At 34.1% G+C, this 21,150-nt stretch overlaps 1 protein-coding gene across 2 annotated transcripts in view; it reads right to left on the reverse strand.

The window, feature by feature from the left end:
• DYNC2H1 (dynein cytoplasmic 2 heavy chain 1) overlaps positions 1-21,150 on the reverse strand; it is a gene marked incomplete at both ends in the record, with an annotated part of 362,190 nt that overhangs the window by 182,446 nt on the left and 158,594 nt on the right. For both annotated transcript variants that reach the window (XM_079708170.1, XM_079708169.1), the window contains 4 exons: positions 3,859-4,002; positions 5,717-5,851; positions 6,412-6,531; positions 8,189-8,352. In XM_079708170.1, the coding sequence (XP_079564296.1) occupies positions 3,859-4,002; positions 5,717-5,851; positions 6,412-6,531; positions 8,189-8,352 (563 nt within the window). The remainder of the gene's footprint in view (positions 1-3,858; positions 4,003-5,716; positions 5,852-6,411; positions 6,532-8,188; positions 8,353-21,150) is intronic.

Below are 21,150 nucleotides of genomic sequence, written 5' to 3' on the forward strand. Positions count from 1 at the left end.
CATTAGGAAATTCATGAACCTTTAAAAGGTACCCCACAGTTTAATCATGCTTATAAATTTTTCCTCCAGACTCAAAACTGATTCTGGAACAATTATCTTCAGCAATCAGACTCAAGGGACTAGACGAATAAGTGCATTAAACTTCTACATTAATATAATAAAAAAATTGATGTATTTTTTAATGTATAGAGTTAAAGCTTTCAATAAATGAAAATTATAATCAATAACCAGTAATATCATATGAATTGAATTTGACCATACCACTGTGATTACTACTGGCATTAAAAATACTACATCAATCTGGGTTAAAGCCATTTAATTACTTGTATTATAATTACCAATCCAGCCCCAAAACAGTATGACCAGAACCATACTATAAAGAATTTTCTCATCCCCAGTATAGGAACCTAAACAATCTTAAGCCATGCCCTCCAGCTTGAATTTGAAATACATGGTGTAAAAATTCATGCATAGTTTTAGTTTTTTATCTGCTTTTGTACCTCCATTGTACATGATTGCTATGATTTGAAAAAATATCATTAATGGCTATTTTATTTGATTAATGAAAAATGGCTTGGGGTAGGAATAGTGGAGGGGATGTTGTAAAGGCTGGCCTTTTCCCTTAGTGTGATATGAGTGTAAGCTTCACTTCATTCTGGGTGCAATTGGAGAATACATGCCTTGCAGAGTTCAATTCTGGTATAACATTTAGACAAAATTTGATTGCTTCCTTGTGATGATAATTGGCAAGAAAATAAAAACCCTAGCAAAATAATTTTAACAGTTTAGAGAAGTACACCCAGGATGACAGGATGAGCAATAAAATGTGTGAACTTAGCAGAAAACATTGTGACTTGATACTCAGATACATCAAACGTAGGTTTCTGGCCTTGTTGGCAGCATGTTCTAACCAAGAGAGCTCATTATTCACAGTTCATACCACAAACACTTCTCTTAATTTTACTATTTATTAACAAAGATCACATGTGAAATTGAAGCTTAGATCCACTAAAAGACACTCTAATGCGAGACAGAATATAGTACCTACAAGGTCCAGTAGATTTTCAATGTATGTATTTCTATGTATTTCATATTATATTTTTCAAATGAACTCAAATGCCCACCTAAACACATCTGTGCATATACATGTACACACACATGCAAAGGTCAATGTTATTCAATGGCCATATTATCACAGAACTATTGTCACTGAGGAAATATTGAGCTATAAGCTTTTCTAAACAGCACAAAATAACCAGTATTTTTCCTAAGTTGAGTTAGACCTTCTAACTTATTTCTCAGTTCTTATATTTTATAGGGTCATTGAATTTTAACAAAATTTTTTTACTAAAAGATAAGAATGAATTTTAAATGAACTTATTACTGTGTACTTTCTAAGTGATTTATACAAAATTATTAATGCAAAAGAAGTTAAGTATAAATGACTCTCTAGATTTACCTGTGACACAGAAAATTAGAAATATGATCAATATATCATGAACCAACTCTCACAGACTTTACACTATTACTGTTTTTTGTAAAATTGCTTCTACCAGCACAATATTATAAATGGTTTGATTAAATTTAACATACTAAAATTCATTTTTTTTTAACCAAAGGACAAAGAACACAATTATGTATTCTTCAGCCCTTTTCCTGCATCTTGAAACCTTATCTTTGTCCAAAGGACATTATATATATACATGGGAGAAATGCTTATCTTTTCTCCCAGGACTGAGATGACAGATTTTACTAACAAAGCCTACCCCCACAGCAGAAGCTCTTCGTTAGGTGCTATTTTATTTCAAATCTAATGTAAGAACAACTTCAAATGATTTACTTTAGTGGAAAAGACATCAGTAAACTTTAATCATTATTTGTAATCAAATAAAGATTTTCTGAAGTAACTCATTCATGAAAATATTAAGTAGTCCATGCCAATGAAGACAAAGATTTTTTCCTGTTTTATTCTCCATGTTATCACCCATGCACCTAGAAAAATGCCTGCCACATGGTAAGTCTGCGATAAATATTAACTGAATGAATAATAATCTTTCCTCAGAAAGATAGACTTAAGTAAACCTACTAGGATATGAAATTTTACTTCTAACTATCTAAAAGAACAAATTATTCTCACTCAAAATATAATTCTAAAAAATACTTAGTATTATACTGAACACAAAAACTATAAACAACTTGATGAATTTGGTTTCATAAAAATATTTTTAATAAGTTAAAAAGCAAATTAATAAACCCAAAATATTTACAACATATGACAAAGGTTTAGTGTCCTTAATATATAAGAAACTCTTATAAGTAAAATTTTAAAATACTAATACCATAGAATGTAAAAATAATAATTCACCAAAGAAAAAACACAAATAATCTGATATTTATCTTACAACTGATATTTATCTTACAAGTGACCAAAGACTTTCAAATATAGTGAAATATTTTTCAATTACCTAACAGGATAATTATTAAAAGTTATATAATATTCATTTTTGCTCAAGGTGTAGATTAAAAAGGCCCCTGTTGTAGTATTAGTTTAATACAACAACAGCATATATTTCCAAAGGATAATTAGACAATATTTGTCTAAAGCCTTACAAATGTGCATTTTTGCCCCAGCTATCCAAGTCTAGGAATTTAACTAGGAAAATAATTGGAGAAACAAAACACTGGGGAAAAACCCTGTAAGTGTCTATAGCTATTTTAAACATAACCCCCAAATTCTTTGACCCTCCATCCATCAAGAGTTAAAGTCTCTTTCCCCTTCTTGAATCTGTGTAGGCTCTGACTGCTTCAACCCATAGAATACAGCAGAAATGACCCAAGGCTGGGTCATAAAAGGCAATTCAGCTTCTGCCTTGTTCACTGAAATACATGTTTGGTATCTCAGTATGCAATATGAGGAATCCAATTACTCTGTGCTGTGAGGAAGCCAAGTTTCACGGAGAGGTGCTGCAGTCAGCAGTCCTAGTCATCAAGTCCACCCACCCCAATTACCAGATATGAAAGTGAAGCCTCCCCAAAACCACTTACACTCTCAATTCCTCACAACCAAGACCCCAGACCTTGTGAAGCAGAGGTAAGCCATCCCTGCAGTGCCCTGACAAAATTCCCCATAGAATCCATGAGCATAAGAAAGAATCAATGAGCATAAGAGAAACATTGTTTTAATCTGCTAAATTTGGGGGTAATAAGATATTCAGCAGAGATAACCATAACACCCTATAGGAGGTAGCTAAATAAAGTAGGGTATAGCGTCACAAGCTCTCAAAAATATTGTGTAGGTTTGTATTTATTGACATGAAAATTGTGTACAATATATTTTTAAAGCACAGTATTATACCTTTTGGTAAAATTATGTGTATTCTTTAATATATTGTTCCCTCCATTAGAATACAAGCTTGATAAAACAGTGTATATTCCTGTATTCCCATTTTCTAGAACAATATCGGGTACGTATTATAGCCTCAAACTACAAGGGTATACAAAGAAATTTTAAATGTTGTTTTCCCCAGGTAATGGGATTATGTGGATAATTTCTTATATTTATACCTTCCTGAATCATCCATGTTTTTTTAATGATCATCTGAGAAGATAATCATTTATTAATTTATACTCAGAACATAAATCATTTCCATTAAGAGGACTGCCACATTGAGACAGTTTGTTAAAAACATAAGATGCAACTAAGGAGCTAATTTCTTTTAAATATAGTTTAAAAGTGTTACATATGGTCTTTTGAAACATAATTCCAAGCAACTTTTCTCATGAAATTATTACAAATTAAGCAGTTAGTAAAGCGATCTCTCTCATTCAGTCTCAGCTATGGGGTAACCAACAGCATACCTGTTTGTTTTGCAGAGCTCGCTGGAAAAGTCGGAGAAATGCAGCCAAACTAAAACGGTACATGTTATTAATTTTTGACAAGTCAGAGATAATGAAGTACACCTTGCTGGCACTCTCAGCCAGAGGGAGATAGGCATCTCGCTCCTGTGGAACAAGGGGGGGGTGGGGGTGGGGGGCGGGAAGGGTGACACCTTAGTTCTAATGCTTTACTGCCACCTACAGACTGCTATGCACATATCTAGCCACAGCCTTACTTTCAACATACATACAACAAATAAAGATGAATCACAGAATTTTATAAAGAAACTGCATAATCCAGCTTTTCTATTTTTAAGTTTTTATATTTCTTTTAATCCTAAAACATTACATTTTTGTTTTGTATTTTTATGTAACTGCAGGCAATGTATTCTAAATACTTCCCCTCCCCTCTGATTACAGAGCTAGAAGTAGTACATGGGTTGGTTTTAATGAAGACCAAGAATACTTGTATTAGGGGAAAAAGGTAAGCACCTGTATTAGGGTTAAATGGAATGGTAAACAGTTGTGATCAGAGGTCACGTAGGTCATGTAAGACAGCATGGCACTACAGGCTACCCCTGCAGTGGAGAAAACTTAGAACAATGAATCTAGTGTGTGGGACTGGTACCAACAAGAACACTGATGGAAGTAGAGGTAGAGTAGAAGACTGTAACGAGTGTCCACATTAAGATAATAAAGCACCTAGCATTGTTCAACATAAGCATAGAACAAACCAATAATCACAGGGGCTTTCATTCTGACTGAAGGTAAACGATGATAAAGATGAAAGGATCATAGGATTAAATGGCCTTGAGGTTATGAACTGAACTCTGAGAAGGTTCTCCATGTCATTCTGATCAAAGCACCAGGATTATAAATATGATACTGGTAAAATTATGTGTGTGACTCAGCGATGCCTGTTCAGAAAGAGAAGGCACAGAAAGTGCAAAAGCCTTTTGGTATACAGTGACAGCTATGACATCTGCCAATTTTAGCTATGGTAGAGAAGGTGGGATGACTGGATTGGAAACAGGCTATAAGTTTTTTCTTCTTCTGATTTTAACAGAGCTCTTTCTCAAGTGAAGAAAGTAATACTATGTAAGTGTAGAATTTGAGCAACAGCTGAAAAACACCTAAAATAACATTTGGAAAAGTCATTGAGGGAAATGGGAAATATTAAAGGATGTCAGTAAGGGTTCAGGTCAGGTTGGAGTCTGGGAATTCACAATAACATTAATCTGCTTCATTGTTTGATTTTCTTCAGCAAATCTCTGTCACCGAATGTAGGAGGGAAAAAAAAAGATACATTGTACTGATATAAGGTTGAAATTTTGCTCTAGGAAATGTCGAAAGAATAAAGCAAGAAGGATTTTAACCATTTTTAAGAAAAGAGTTCAGATCAACACATTCATGGGGTCCAGGATAAGTAGGGAAGAAAAATGTCTTTGATGGAAAGAATAGCTTTTAACTATTTTATTGATATACTTAACTTGCCTTAACTTAAGAAAAGTTCCAGGAATGGCAAAGATGCTCTCTAATAGTCATTTTAAACACGCTTATTTTCAATTTCAGTACAAATTTATAGCTCTAGAACTTTGGATAACATGCCAGAAATCAGTAGTACTCAGCAGGGCTCAATAACGAGCACTCCATACCCTTGATACCCTCAACATCTATCGCCCTCTCTATAATAAGAATTAGACCCAAGGATCTGGTGTTTTTGAATAGCTTTCTTTTTTTGCAATCATCATTCCCCTGAAGTCCTGGTACTAAAATTTGTATCATATTAACATGAAAGTTTAAGAAAACAATATAATATCACAAAGAAGGAAATATTTACTTGATCAAGAGAAATTTGGAGTTTGTGAGATTCTTTAAGTGACTCCTGAATAAGTGCACTGCTTGCTTTTGTCTGATTCAAAGATTCAATCAAATCCTTATTTTCCAAAATATTGCCTTGAGATGTGGCAAGTGTCTGCAGAAAAATTAATAAAATCATATGAACATTATTATATATATATTAAAATAATCAATTAAAAGAAGCCCAAGTTAATTATCATTAATTTGATGATGTTTTCAGGAACTTATGTTCTCTAAAAAGAATTTCAGTATTTTACAGCCTTCTGTATCAAAAGATACTGTAAATCATTATATGATACTATATCATCAAAACATTGTATATGTATTAATTTTATCAACCTAATAAAAATATAAACTATTTAAAGTTACAGATCAAATCATAATTTCATGCTACCTTTGAATGCTTTTCTGAGCATAAAATCAAATATTAACGAATAATACAGTATAAAGATGATATTAGTTAAAAATTGCTTGTCTTAAACATTACTCCTAGAAGTCTTATATTCCAAGACATCTACCTTTTTCTATTTGAATTTTGACTTTAAGATACATATTGATGTGTCTTTGATACAACCAAAAACATGCTAAAGGTACTATAATTTAAAAAAAAAAACAATATTTGATTATAATCAAAATAATGTAATATGAAAAATATCCTGAATAGCTCAATTTTACCTCTAAAAGAGATTCTTCAAGCTTAGCTAACTGTATTTTCTTATCTTCTTCCTGTTGTAATAGTTTTGTTTTCTGATCCTCTAAATCAGGTTTCTCATGCTGAATAGTTAATGCCAAAAGCTTTAAAAAAAAGCCAAGGTTATTCTAGCAATAAAGTTCAAACAAAACAAACCAAAATGAAAACTTCCCACAAACAGGCCTTATGTTTGATCAAATATTACAAGTATAATGATACTACTATGTACTTCATTTCATTCTTTCTAGTTAAACATATGAGACACCTTCACAATTATTTCTGACAAAAGAGGCAAATGAATAGTTAACTAATTGATAAAATGTTAAATATTATAGGACAGCTATAAGAAATTGCATTACTTAACATATCAACATGTAATATTCAGTTCTTAAATTAGATTAAATATATAAAAACTATGGAAGCAAATATTTTTAATGGTAAGTAGTCACAAAAAGAAATAGTTACCTTACTTAAAATACTATATTAAAATCACGAGATACCACATCACATCCACTAAGATGGCTATAATTAAAAAGACAAATGATAATAAATGTTGGCCAGAATGTGGAGAAAGGGGAACCCTCATACATTATTGGTAGGAAAGTAAAATTGTGCAGCTACTTTGGAAAACTTTGTCTATTCCTCAAAATGGTAAACATAGAGTTACCATAAGACTCAGAAATTCCACTAAAAAAGCATTGAATTGTAAACTTTCAAGGGGTGAATTGTACGATATATGAACTGAATCTTAATAAAGCTGTTGAAAACTGCTATGTCAAATTCTTCAGTTTGAAACTTTAAAATAGGAAATGACATTAGCATTTCATAAAATATATTAATTTGAAATCTATTGTATAAGCATGTTCATTTAGTTCTTGTTAAAGTAATACCTAAATAGCCCTTTTCAGCAATTACTGTGGAGATCTTTTATATAGAAGAAGCAATTTTGTCAATTCTGCCAAGCTCTGAGTAACCTGTATATTGTTTTATTTATGAGAAGTACCATCAAGCCAATCAAAAGACATGGTTCATAAAAATATGCAGTGAGTCATCTAATATGGCAAGAAAAATATTTTAATAGGAGAGTTTTAAAAATTATAATAAAGTAAAAACCATGGTAAATATACATGCTATTATATAAATCAAAAGAGAAAAAATACACTATTGTTAGATGCTAGAAAACAGGACGATACTAAAAAAGTCAACAGGATATCCTTAAAGAGGAAAAATTAGTAAGGGAGTGTATAAGTAAAAAATATGTACATGAAAATCATTTTGCAATCCATGTAATAACTATAAACTGTAATAAGCCATACACAGATAAAGTGAATTCAAACATGCAAATGCTCTAGTCAAAAAAAAAATGTTGGATTTGGAATCAAAGACCCTCACCTAGCTGAATAAGACAATAACTGAAATTTTAACTTTTAAACTTCAGTTTTCACAGTTAAAAAAAATAAAGTTGCTAATCTTAACATGTATGATCCTCCATTTCTCAAATTCTAACAAATATAACAGAAGTAGACAGTAAAATTAAAGTTATACTGGAAGAAGCAGCAATTTGACATTAGCAACAAATATACAATTCTAACACTAATGGAAAATGAAATAAACCCAAATGGGTTACTGATTTGCAAGCATATTTTCAAAATCATGAGTTTAAATGCTAATCAGTTTAACAAAATAGCTTCCCACTCAAAATATTCCATTAGTATACAAAGATACTAAAGATTTCTAAGGCAAATGATTGTCCATATATACCTGTCCTCGTAATCCACTTCTTGTTGTAGTAAAGTTAACCTCAGTAACAATGGAAGCTGCATCCGGTGGAATAAAGGGATTTGGGTTTCTTGTTGACAAAAAAAGGCGAAATTCTTCATTGTAGTCGATAATTTTGTCACCTATTTGTACCACATAACGTGGTCCTGTTTTTTTTAAATGACATAATTAGTTGGCCGGAATATTCTGAATTTTGCTACATGACATTAAAAAATATAATTTTCTAGTGCTTCTAAATAGTTTTTACTACAGGCTTTTCGATACAGTCCAAAATACAGCAACAGCAAGGTCACCCAAAAGACTATTAACGAGAATGTTCTACTGATCGGTCAGCACTTATGCAAACAAGGATAAATAATATTCATTAAGACAATTCTAGGATACTGAAGCATCAAAGGAATATCTACTTATATTCAATATAGCTTTAACATTAACTATATGTTTGATATTACCAATTTTTCTGAAATGTTTGATTATAGGTGACAAAAATAGAAACTCTTATTAATTATTCTCTACTTCAAAATTCATCAGTGTTTATTGTACTAGTATTTAAGATGTAACACTTGAAAACAGAATGACCTGGTAAAAACCTGGAATTAACAACATATGAGTAATTGCAAAGAATCCATTATTAATGTCAAGAGAAGATTTATTCAGACTGCCGTACACAGGTACTTTGCAACAAATTAAGCTGAGAAAAAGTAAACTTCTGCCTCACAAAGGAGTTTTTTTATATTCTAATATAAAACACAATTATATTAATTATACAACATATACAGAAAAATCAATCAACAATTACATGCATTACTTATGATATTAACTGATAAAAAATCATTTTTTAAGTAAAAAAATATATATTATCAAAGATTATTTTCTAATGCTAAGAAAAACAATGTAATGAACTTTTGAGAATCCTAGAATAGATTTTAAAATTTACTTAACTTTTTAAAGTTAATGTGAAAAGAATTCAATATGTACTTTATGAAAGAGGATATGTAAATGGTTAAAAAACAATATCAAAATAATGCTGAACTTTAACCATTATTAGAAAAAAACAAATTTAAAGGTTCAATGTAATAACTATACACCAACTAGAATGATTCAAGAAAATGCAAGCAGGATAAAAATGCAAAGAATACTACTTCTAAGGACATCATAGTAAAACCACTGAAAATCCATGACAAATGCAGCACAACAATAATGCAAAGGCAGGTATTGGGTATATGGAGTTAAAGAGTAATACTGGAAAAGTTTTAAAGTATTTATCTATATTAAAAAAATAAGTCACAGATGCATACTGTTATATACAGGATAGCCATTAAAAACTATCAGGTTAATTAGAAAACTACATTAGTTATTTCATGAATTGGTTAACTGTATTACATTACCAACATTAAGACTGCCATGGTGAATAAAAATGCAAAACCAAATGATATACTGTTTATGAGAAACACACTTTATAAAGAAAACCAACAGAAAATTGAAAGTAAAAGAATGGAAAAATACACCATGCGAACACCAAACTCCAAAATTAGTGTAATCATTCTAATACCGAATTCTAAAACTTGAGATACTTCTAAAGACAAAAGACAGTTGATAATGATAAAGAAAATAACCAAACAGGAAGACAGCACATTCCAAATATGTATGCATCCAAACACACAACTTCAAAATATTTAAAGTAAAAATTGATGGAACTAAAAGAAAAAATTCAAACTCATAGAGACTTTTTCTCAGTACATGATAGAGCAAATAGAAATTAAAAGTAAAGGTATAGAAAATCTGAACGTTACTATTAACAAACTTGAATTAATTGATGTTAGAGAAAATTAAGGTAACCAAGAGCAAAATTTACATAATTTTCAAGTGTACACAGAATATTTGTGAAAATTAACCAACGCCAGATCATAAAAAAAGCTTCAACAGGATTAAAAAAACTGAATACTTCAGAATAAGTTTTCTGACCACAACAGAGATAAGCTAGAAACCAATCCCAAAAGGGTAACTAGAAAATATCCAACTCCCTGGAAATTAAACAACAAGAGCAATAAGAAACTTATGAATTAAAAAAATACAAACCAAAACTTGTGGTATGAAGCTGAAGAAGGGCTTAGCAGAAAGTTTATAGACAAAAAAAAAATGCATATATTAGGAAAAAGAAAATAATGAATTATCAATACTTTGAATTTCTAGTTCAAGAATCAAGAAAAAAGACAACCAAATAAAACCTAAGGAAAATATTAAGAATAAAATAAATAAAAAGCAAAAATTGAAAATACAATAGAGAAAATCAACAAAGTTAAAAATTTATATTTTGAAAAAATCACTAAAATTGATAAACTGCTATCAAGACCTACCAAAGAAAAAGAGAAAAAAAAATCAATATAAAAAAAGACACATTATTGAAAAACTCACAGAAATTTTAAAGTTATAAGAATATTGTATAAAAACACACCAATACATTTGACAAATTAAATGCAATAGACAAACACCTAAAAATTAATCTAAGTTGATATATACACAGAATATAGATTACAAACAAAACTAAATCAACTCAGGGAGAAGAAATCAAGATGGCAAAGCAGGAGGATGCAGAACACATCAAAAATATGTCTACACGTGAAACAATTCTCATTGAAAGCTAACTGTAGACTAGCAGAACTAGAAGACTGTAAGAAAGATCCATATAGAATTGGGTATAAAGGGATAAGAAGCTATCAGGTCTGGACCTGTGTCCCTGGGAGGGGACTCAGAAGAAGAGGGATCACACAGGCAGAGATCCTCCCTAGGGAGTAGGCGGTTTGAGTCACAAATTGGGCCCCCTTGTCCAAAGGTCAGACACTGAGAATGTGAGTCTCCTTGCTGTTTGGAGGGCTGGGGAAACTAACAGGAGGGCTGTGAGAAGCCTGGACTCAATTCATGAGGAGCATATCCTTGCTTGCTTACTTCCAAAACAGGGCAGAGAGGGTGGATTGAAACTGCATGGGTGGCTGACTGGTTTCCTGTGACTGCCCCAGCATGCACCCCAGTCTAAGTCTAGCAACTGCTCCAGCCTCACTGGGGTGAGGACTGCTACAGCTGAGCAGAAAGCTCAGCTGTGAGAAACAAAAGCAATTCAGACCTAAAGCGTGTCTGAGCAGGGTGGGAACAGCCATTACTGGTGTTTACACAGGCAGCACATCAGAGCAGCCATGATTTCTGTCTGTGGTCAGACAGCCACAATTTGTACCCAGACCAATGCCAAGTGCCCATGCCAACCCCTCTTGGCCGAGCACTGCTCCCTTCCTGGGCAAGAATGCTGGTGCTGGGATTGAGCAGAAACCACACTTCAAGGGAATGGAGCCAGCTCAGACCCAACCCTCAAAACTTCTGCTCCACACTATTTAGAATAGCCAGGACATGGAAGCAACCTAAGTGTCCATCAACAGATGACTGGATAAAGATGTGGCACATATAGACAATGGAATATTACTCAGCCATAAAAAGAAATGAAATTGAGTTATTTGTAGTGAGTGGCTGGACCTAGAGTCTGTCATACAGAGTGAAGTAAGTCACAGAAAAATAAATACCATATGCTAACACATATATATGGAATCTAAAAAAAAAACCAATGGTTCTGAAGAACATAGTGGCAGGACAGGAATAAAGACACAGACATAGAGAATGGACTTGAGGACACCAGGAGGGGTAAGGGTAAGCTGGGACAAAGTGAGAGAGTGGCATGGACATATATACACTACCAAATGTAAAACAGATAGCTAGTGGGAGGCAGCCGCATAGCACAGGGAGATCAGCTCTGTGCTTTGTGACCACCTAGAGGGGTGGGATGGGGAGGGTGGGAGGGAGATGCAAGGGGGAGGGGATATTGAGATATATGTATATGTACAGCTGATTCACTCTGTTACACAGCAGAAACTAACACGACAATGTAAATCAATTATCCTCCAACAAAGATGTAAAAAAATAGAATCCAACAAAAGTGAGAGAAAAAAAAAAAAAAAAAAAAAACTTCTGCTCCAGCAACTTGGGAACAGACCCCACTCCCTACAGAGCAGTGATGGCCACTGAGCAGAGAACAGCAGCTATACCTGGCTCTGATCTAACAACTCCATCTCCAGCCTTCTACCAAGTTGATAGCTGCCAGCAAACCTGAGGAAAGACATGATCTGTGTTCACATCAGATTCAGCTCTCCCACAAAAGCCACTGGGCACAAGCAGACTGTACCACACAAAGGCACCCATTAAAGACTGCAATAGGCAACAGCTTCACCTAATTTCATAAAGACAGAGAAAGTTAAGCAAATGAGAAGACAGAGGAATTTGTCTCAATTGAAAGAGCAAGAGAAAATCCCTGAAAAAAACAACTAATGGGACAGACATTAAAAATTTACCAGATTAGGAGTTCAATGCATTAGTAATAAAAAATGCTAACTGAAGCAGGGAAAAGAATAGCTGAACACAGTGAGAATTTTAATAATGAACTAGAAAATATAGAAAAGAATTACTTAGAATTGAATAATACTGTAAGTGAAATGGAAAACACAATAGAAGGATTAACAGCTGACTAGGTGATACACAAGAACAGAAAAGTGATCTGGAAGATAGAATAATGGAAATAACCAAATCAGGAAAGGAAGGGAAGAAGGGAGAAAAGGAAGGAAGGAAAGAAGGGAGGGAGGGAGGAAGGAAGGAAGAGAGGGAGGGAGAAAGGATGAAAGAAGGAAGAATAGTTTAAGGGATCTCTGGGACAACATCAATTGTACCAACATTGCATTATATGGGTCCCAGAAGGCGAAGAGAGAGAGAATGGGGTAGAAAATGTATTTGATGAAATTATAGCTGAAAACTTCATAAACCTGAAGAAGGAGACAGATACCCAGGTACAAGAAGCACAGAGGGTCCCAAACAAGATGAACTAAAAAAACACACACCAAGACATATCATAATTAAATGAGCAAAAGTTAAAGAGAAAATTCTAAAGGCAGCAAGAGAAAAACGAAGAGTCTTATACAAGGGAACCTAAAGAAGGTTACCAACTAATATTTTTGCAGAAACTTTGCAGGCTAGAAGGGAGTGGCATGATATACTCAAAGTGCTGAAAAGGAAAAACCTGCTAACCTACAATAGATATACAAAAATTAGAGAGAAAGAAACACAAGCATACCATGAAAGGAAATCATCAAACCACAAAGGAAGAATCTAAAAGAAGAAAAAAAAGAACAATAAAGACTCAAAACTACCAGAAAACAGGTAACAAAATGGCAATAAGGACATACCTATCAATAATTACTTTAAATGTCAATGTAATAAATATTCCAATCAAAAGACATAGGGTGGATTACTGGATTAAAAAAGACCCATCTATGTGCTGCTTATATACAATGGAATATTACTCTGCCATAAAAAGGAATGAAACTGAGTTATTTGTAGTGAGGTGGATGGACCTAGAGACTGTCATACAGAGTGAAGTAAGTCAGAAAGAGAAAAACAAATACGGTATGCTAACATATATATGTGGAATCTAAAAAAAAAAAAAAAAAAAGAAAAAAAAGAAAAAAAATGGTCAGAAGAACCTAGGGGCAAGACGAGAATAAAGATGCAGACCTACTAGAGAATGGACTTGAGGATACAGGGAGGGGGAAGGGTAAGCTGGGACAAAGTGTGAGAGTGGCATGGACATATATACACTACCAAACGTAAGATAGATAGCTAGTGGGAAGCAGCTGCATAGCACAGGGAGATCAGCTCAGTGCTCTGTGACCACCGAGAGGGGTGGGAGGGAGGGAGACGCAAGAGGGAAGAGATATGGGAACATATGTATATGTATAACTGATTCACTTTGTTATAAAGCAGAAACTAACACATCATGGCAAAGCAATTATACTCCAATAAAGATGTTAAAAATAAATAAATAAATAAAAATAAAAAAGACCCATCTATGTGCTGCTTACAAGAGACTGACTTCAGAGCTAAAGACACACTAACTGAAAGTGAAGGGATGGAAAACAGATTTCACGGAAATAGCAATAACAAGAAAGCAGAGGTAACAATACTCATATCAGACAAAGTAGACTTTAAAACAAAGTCTATGACAAAAGACAAAGAAGAGCATCATGTAATAATAAAAGGATCAACACAAGTACAGGATGTTACACTTGTTAAAATGTATGCACCTAGGGGCTTCCCTGGTGGCGCAGTGGTTGGGAGTCCGCCTGCCGATGCAGGGGACGCGGGTTTGTGCCCCGGTCTGGGAAGATCCCACGTGCCGCGGAGCGGCTGGGCCCGTGAGCCATGGCTGTTGGGCCTGCGCGTCCGGAGCCTGTGCTCCGCAGCGGGAGAGGCCACAACAGTGAGAGGCCCACATACCGCAAAAAAAAAAAAAAAAAAAAAAAAAAAAAAAAAAAAAAAATGTATGCACCTAATACAGGAGCACCTAAATATATAAAGCAAATACTAAGAGACATAAAGGGAGAAACTGACAAGAATAGAATAGGAGGAGCCTTTAACATACCACTTACATTAATGGACAGATCATCCAGAGAGAAAATCAATAAGGAAACCGGGTCTTAAATGACACCACAGGTCAGTTGGACTTAATAGATATCTACAGGACATTCTACCCCAAAAGAGCAGAATGCACATTCTTTTTAACTGCACATGAAATGTTCTCCAGGATTGACAATGTGCTAAGACACAAAACAAGTCTCAACAAATTTAAGAAGAGAGAAATCATATCAGGCATTTTTTTCTGACCACAACAGTATGAAACTAGAAATCAGTTACAGGAAGAAAACTGGGAAAAGCACAAATATGTGAGGAGTAAACAACATGCTACTGAAAAACAAATGGGCCAATGAAGAAATTAAAGAGGAGAACAGGAAATACATTGAGACAAAAGATAATGGAAACACAACTTTCCAAAATCTATGGAATGTAGCAAAAGCAGTTCTAAGAGAGAAGTTTACAGCAATGCAGGCCCACCTCAAGAAATAAGAAAAATCTCAAATAAACAACCTAACCTACCATCTAAAGGAATCAGGAAATGAAGAACAAATAAAGCCCACAGTCAGCAGAAGGAAAGAAATAATAAATATTAGAAAGGAAATAAAATTAAAGAAATAAAATTAGAGACAAAAAAACAATAGAAAAGGTCAATGAAAGAAAGAACTTGTTTTTTGAAAAGACAAACAAAATAAATAAACCTTTAGCCAGGCTCATCAAAAGAGAGAAAATGCAAATAAACAAAAGAAGAAATGCAAGAGGAGAAATTACAGCCATTATCACAGAAATATAAAAGATAATAAGAGAATATTATGAAGTTATATGCCAACAAAATAGACAAACCAGACGAAATGGACACATTTCTAGAAACATATAACCTGACAAGGAAGAAAGAGACCATCTGAACATACGAATTACTAACAGTGAAATTGAATTTGTAACAAAAAACCTCCCAGCAAATCCAGGACCCACCGGCTTCACAAGGGAATTCTACCAAACACATAAAGAAGAGTTAATGCCTATCCTTCTCAAAGTATTCCAAAAAAGTGAAGAGGATGGAACACTCCCAAATTCATTCTACGAGGCCACCATTACCTGGATAACAAAACCAGACAAAGACACTACAACAAAAGAAAATTAAGGGCTAATATCTCTGATGAATGTAGATGAAAAAATCCTCAACAAAATATTAGCAAACCAAATTCAACAATAAATACAAAGGATCATACACCATGATCAAGTGGGATTTATTCCAGGGATGCAAGGGTCACTACTCGCAAATCAATCAATGATACATCACATTAACAAAAGAAAGAATAAAAATAACATGATCATCTCAATAAACACAAAAAAAGCACTTGATAAAATTCAACATCCATTCGTGATAAAAACTCTCATCAAAGTGGGTTTACAGGGAGCATATCCAAACATAATAAAGGCCATTTATGACAAACCCATGGTTAACGTCATACTCAATGGTGAAAAGGTGAAAAGAAAGCCTTTCCTCTCAAATCAGCAATAAGAGAAGGATGCCCAATCTCACCAATTCTGTTCAACATAGTATTGGAAGTCCCAGACACAGTATTCAGACAAGAAAAAGAAATAAAGAGTATCCAAATTGGAAGGGAAAAGTAAAACTGCTACTATCTGCAGATGACATAAAACTGTATAAGCAAAACCCTAAAGTCTCCACCAAAAAACTATTAGAACCAATAAATGAATTCAGTTAAGTTGAAGGACACAAGATTAACATACAGAAATCTGTTGCTTTTCTAAACATTAACAAGGAACTATGAGAAAGAGAAAGCAAGAAAACAATCCTGTTTAAAATCACATCAAAAAGAATAAAACACTGAGGAATAAACTTAACCAAGGATGTGAAAATCCTACTCTGAAAACTATAAAACATTTAAGAAGGAAACTGCAGCTGATACAAAGAAATGGAATGATATTCCAATGTCTTCAATTGGAAGAATTCATACTGTTAAAATATCCATAGCACCCAAAGCAATCTAAAGATTCAATGCAATCCCTATCAAAATACCCATGTCAGGGCTTCCCTGGTGGCACAGTGGTTGAGAATCTGCCTGCCAATGCAGGGCACGGGTTCAAGCCCTGGTCCGGGAAGATCCCACATGCCGCGGAGCAACTAGGCCCGTGAGCCACAACTACTGAGCCTGCACGTCTGGAGCCTGTGCTCCGCAACAAGAGAGGCCGCGATAGCAAGAGGCCTGCACACCGCGATGAAGAGTGGCCCCCACTTGCCGCAACTAGAGAAAGCCCTCGCACAGAAACGAAGACCCAACACAGCCAAAAATAACTAACTAAATAAATAAAAATAAATAAATTAAATAAATTTTTTTAAAAATGACATTTTTCACACAACTAGAACAAATAATCCTAAAATTTATATGGAACAACAAAAGACCCCAAATTTCTAAAGTAATCTTGAGAAAAAAGAACAAAGCTGGAGGTATTATGCTCAGTCTTCAGAATATACTAGAAAGTAATCAAAATAGCATGATACTGGCAGAAAATCAGCCACACAGTTCAATGGAACAAAATAGAGAGCCTACAAAGAAACCCATGCATTTATGGTCAATTAATCTACAACAAATGTGTCAAGAATATACAATGGAGGAAAGACAGTCTCTTCAACAAATGATGCTGGAAAAACTGGACAGCTACATGTAAAAGAATAAAATCAGGACGTTTTATCACACCATATATAAAATAAATTCAAAACAGATTAGAGATAAATGTAAGACCTGAAAAAATAACACTCCTAAAAGAGAAGGCAGAACACTCTTTTAGATAATTCATAGCAATATTTTTTGCATCTGCCTCCACAGGCAAAAGGAAAAAAAGCAAAAATAAACAAATGAGACCTAATCAAACCTAAAAGCTTTTGCACAGCAAAGGAAACCTTTGACAAAACAAGAAGACAACCTACTGAATAGGAGAAAATATTTGAAAATGATATGATCAATAAGGGATTAATATCCAAAATATATAAACAGCTCATATAACTCAACATCAAAAAACAAACAACCCGATTAAAAATTGGGCAGGAGACCTGAACAGACATTTTCCAAAGAAGAGACGCAGATGGCCAACAGGCACATGCTAAACACTGCTATCATCAGAGAAATACAATCAAAACCACAATGAGCTATCACCTCACGTCTGGCAGAATGGCTATCATTTAAAAGAGCACAAATAACAAATGGTGACGAGGATGTAGAGAAAAGGAAACCCTAGTACACTGTTGGTGGGAATGTAAATTGGTACAGTCACTGTGGAAAACAGTATGGAGGCTACTCCAAAAACTAAATATAGAAGTACCATATGATCCAGCAATTTTACTGCTGGGTAAACCTCCAAGGTAAACAAAAACACTAATTTGAAAAGTATATGTACTCCAATGTTCATAGCAGCATTACTTATAATAGCCAAGATACAGAAGCAACCTAAGTGTCCATTAATAGATGAATGGATAAAACAGATGTGGTACATATGTATATACCATATAATATTAATATATATTGAAAATATATACACACACAAATACACACAATGAAATATTACTCAGCCATAAAAGAAAGAAATTCTGCAATTTTCAGTAACATGGATGAACCTAGAGGGTATTATGCTTAGTGAAATATGTCAGACAGAGAAAGACAAATACTCTATATTGCTACTTATATGTGGAATCTAAAAAATAAAAGAAGTCAAAGTATATAACAAAACAAACAGACTAACAGAAATCAAACTAGTGCTTACCAGTGGGGAGAGAGAAGGGGAGAAGAGGAAGACAGGGCTATGGTATTAAGAGATACAAACTACTACGTATAAAATAAATAAGCAACAAGGATATACTGTACAACAGGGGTCCCCAACCCCTGGGCCGCGGACCGGTACCACCTGAACCATCCCCCACACCCTATCCATGGAAAAACTGTCTTCCACGAAACCAGTCCCTGGTGCCAAAAATGTTGGGGACCACTGCTGTACAGAACAGGGAAATACAGTCACTGTTTTGTAATAAATTTAAGCGAAGTATAATCCATAAAAACATTTAATCACTATGTGTACACCTGAAACTAATATAATTATGTAAATCAACTATACTTCAATTAAAAATTATTCAGTTAACTAATTAGTTAAAACATAAACTCAGTTTAAAGCGCCTCAGCTCGGGTATACTGGCAACTTACAATGAAAGACAGATCACCATGGGAAACTGCACCTTGTCTCAGTAAAAAGGTATTCAGAGATGCTTTTTATAGAAGATGGACTTAATGCTGGGTGATTTTAGAATGGTTCAAAGAAAGTGCGGTTTTGCTGGGGAATGGATGCTATCAGAGAGACCAGACAATTCTGATTGGTATCAATAATTTTGTTGATATCTAGGAGGTGTCAGAAATGGTGTCAGACTAAGCTATATGGGTAAAAAAGCAGAAATTACTCATAATAGCAGGGAGAGGAGGATGTTTAGTTATTTTCGTGGTATGGAAAGTGTCCTCGTTTTTGTGCGCTGACATGCGTATGGTCACAGAGTGACCTGCCTGTTGATGGTGTTCTGTGAAATGGTTTATGTTCAACAGGAGAGCACTATGGTCAAGCTGTTTAGCCTGGCCAGCTTCCAGCCCATAGTAGTCAGGTGCTGCTTTTTTCTTTCTCATTTATGCTATGTACAAATACAAGTAAAACTTATCTGTTATAAGGCAGGAATGTGGTTATCCTTGTGGGGGACAGTGGTAAATAAGGGAGTTTGGAATGCTGAAAAAGTTCTGTATCTTGATCTGGGTGCTTATAGAAGTGTATTCCATTTGTAAAAATCATTAAGCTATACATTTGTAAGTGTATCTCAATAAAAAAGTGAAAATTAAAAAGTAACTGATTTTCTCTTGTAAGACTAGTCATGAAGAGGGGAGGGAAAGAACACTCCTGCCATTCTATACTATTTGATTGTGTAACCCATCAATGCATTATTCTGATATAACATTTTTTAAAATATTTCAAAATAAATGTTTTATTGTATAAAAAGACCCTTGGACATAAGTCCCCTACACTACTCTTAGAAAATATTACATGTAGAACTATAAAAGTCCAACACAGTCTTAACTGTATAAAGTCTTAATTTACATTGGAGTTAACCTACGATGGAGTTAATTTTGACTACATTTTTCTCCTGGGCACAAAACCTGTACTGTACTTTAGAGAACTGTGGAAACAGAATGATTAGGCACAAGTACAAGATTTGGTCTCACATTCTCTTTCCAGGGGAAGCCTCAATTTACATGGCTATTATTTTGGTTTCTGAACCTGGATCAGGCTTGAGTATATTTTGTTTAGATTTTTTTGGTTAACATATCTAATAAATTTGGAGCACCTGTATGTATAGATATATTAACTGGCTATGTTTATTGTGATGCCTTGATGACTTCTATAACAATTAGCCAAAGATACAGGCAAGATCTGCCTATAAAGTGTACCCAAATCTGACCAATATTTATAGTTCAAAGAAATGCATCATGCTAGGAAGTGAAAAAGGAAGTTCTTCTTTTTACACCAGGCAAGAGTGCTACAAAATTTTATCTGTCTGGATTCCAAAATAAAAGTTGCTTGAACGTTTATTATGACGATGAAACTTAAACCAGGAAGTGGACACCACTGCTTCCACAGTGCTTGACACAGCGATGATTAAAAATATTTTGCTCACAGCAGATACTTGAACACTGCTAATGATTATTAATGATTTCTTTTTTATATTCCCCTGGGAAAAAGACGAAAATCAGTTCATCTCTTATATGCAGTATACCTTAACAGGTCCAAACTCTTCAGAAATATATTATCATCTGAATTAGAGAAATCCAAGTACCATATGAACTGCCATGTGGGTACAAACATTCCATCATATAGGTAACATCTTGGTAATGGTCTCCACTGATAAAATTGCTCACATTGTATTGTAAACCTTTCAAGCTTAACTAACTAAAGATGATGGGACTTATATGAAGATAAACAAGAAACCCGGCCACAAAAATAATCAAATCAACATTGCTCAAGGAAATATCCCACAGCCTATTAAGAATAAACTGCTGGCTTTATAGCCACTATATTCAAAGAAAGAAAACCAACAACTGAATACCTTCTTCACTTACTAGAAGCAGCATATTCCACACCTGAAGATTTTACTACAACCTAACAATTTATCTGGTCAACAAACATGTGGCTAAGTTTGAATGGCAGCTCCTGTAAAGCTGCAAGTGCCAACTCTGGAAGTAATCCAAGCAGTTGTAAACCAGTCCTTGTCTTTGAGCCCTATATCTTTCATATGCACAGAACTAGAGATGTCTACAAAAAAATCTCACAGATAAGAAAATCCAATGGAATGCTACAGCCATCCACTATCCATAGGTAAAATTTTTGGCAACCTA

Source organism: Hyperoodon ampullatus, assembly GCF_949752795.1.
Source record: "Hyperoodon ampullatus genome assembly, chromosome: 7".
In the NCBI taxonomy this organism is placed as follows: Eukaryota; Metazoa; Chordata; class Mammalia; order Artiodactyla; family Ziphiidae; genus Hyperoodon; species Hyperoodon ampullatus.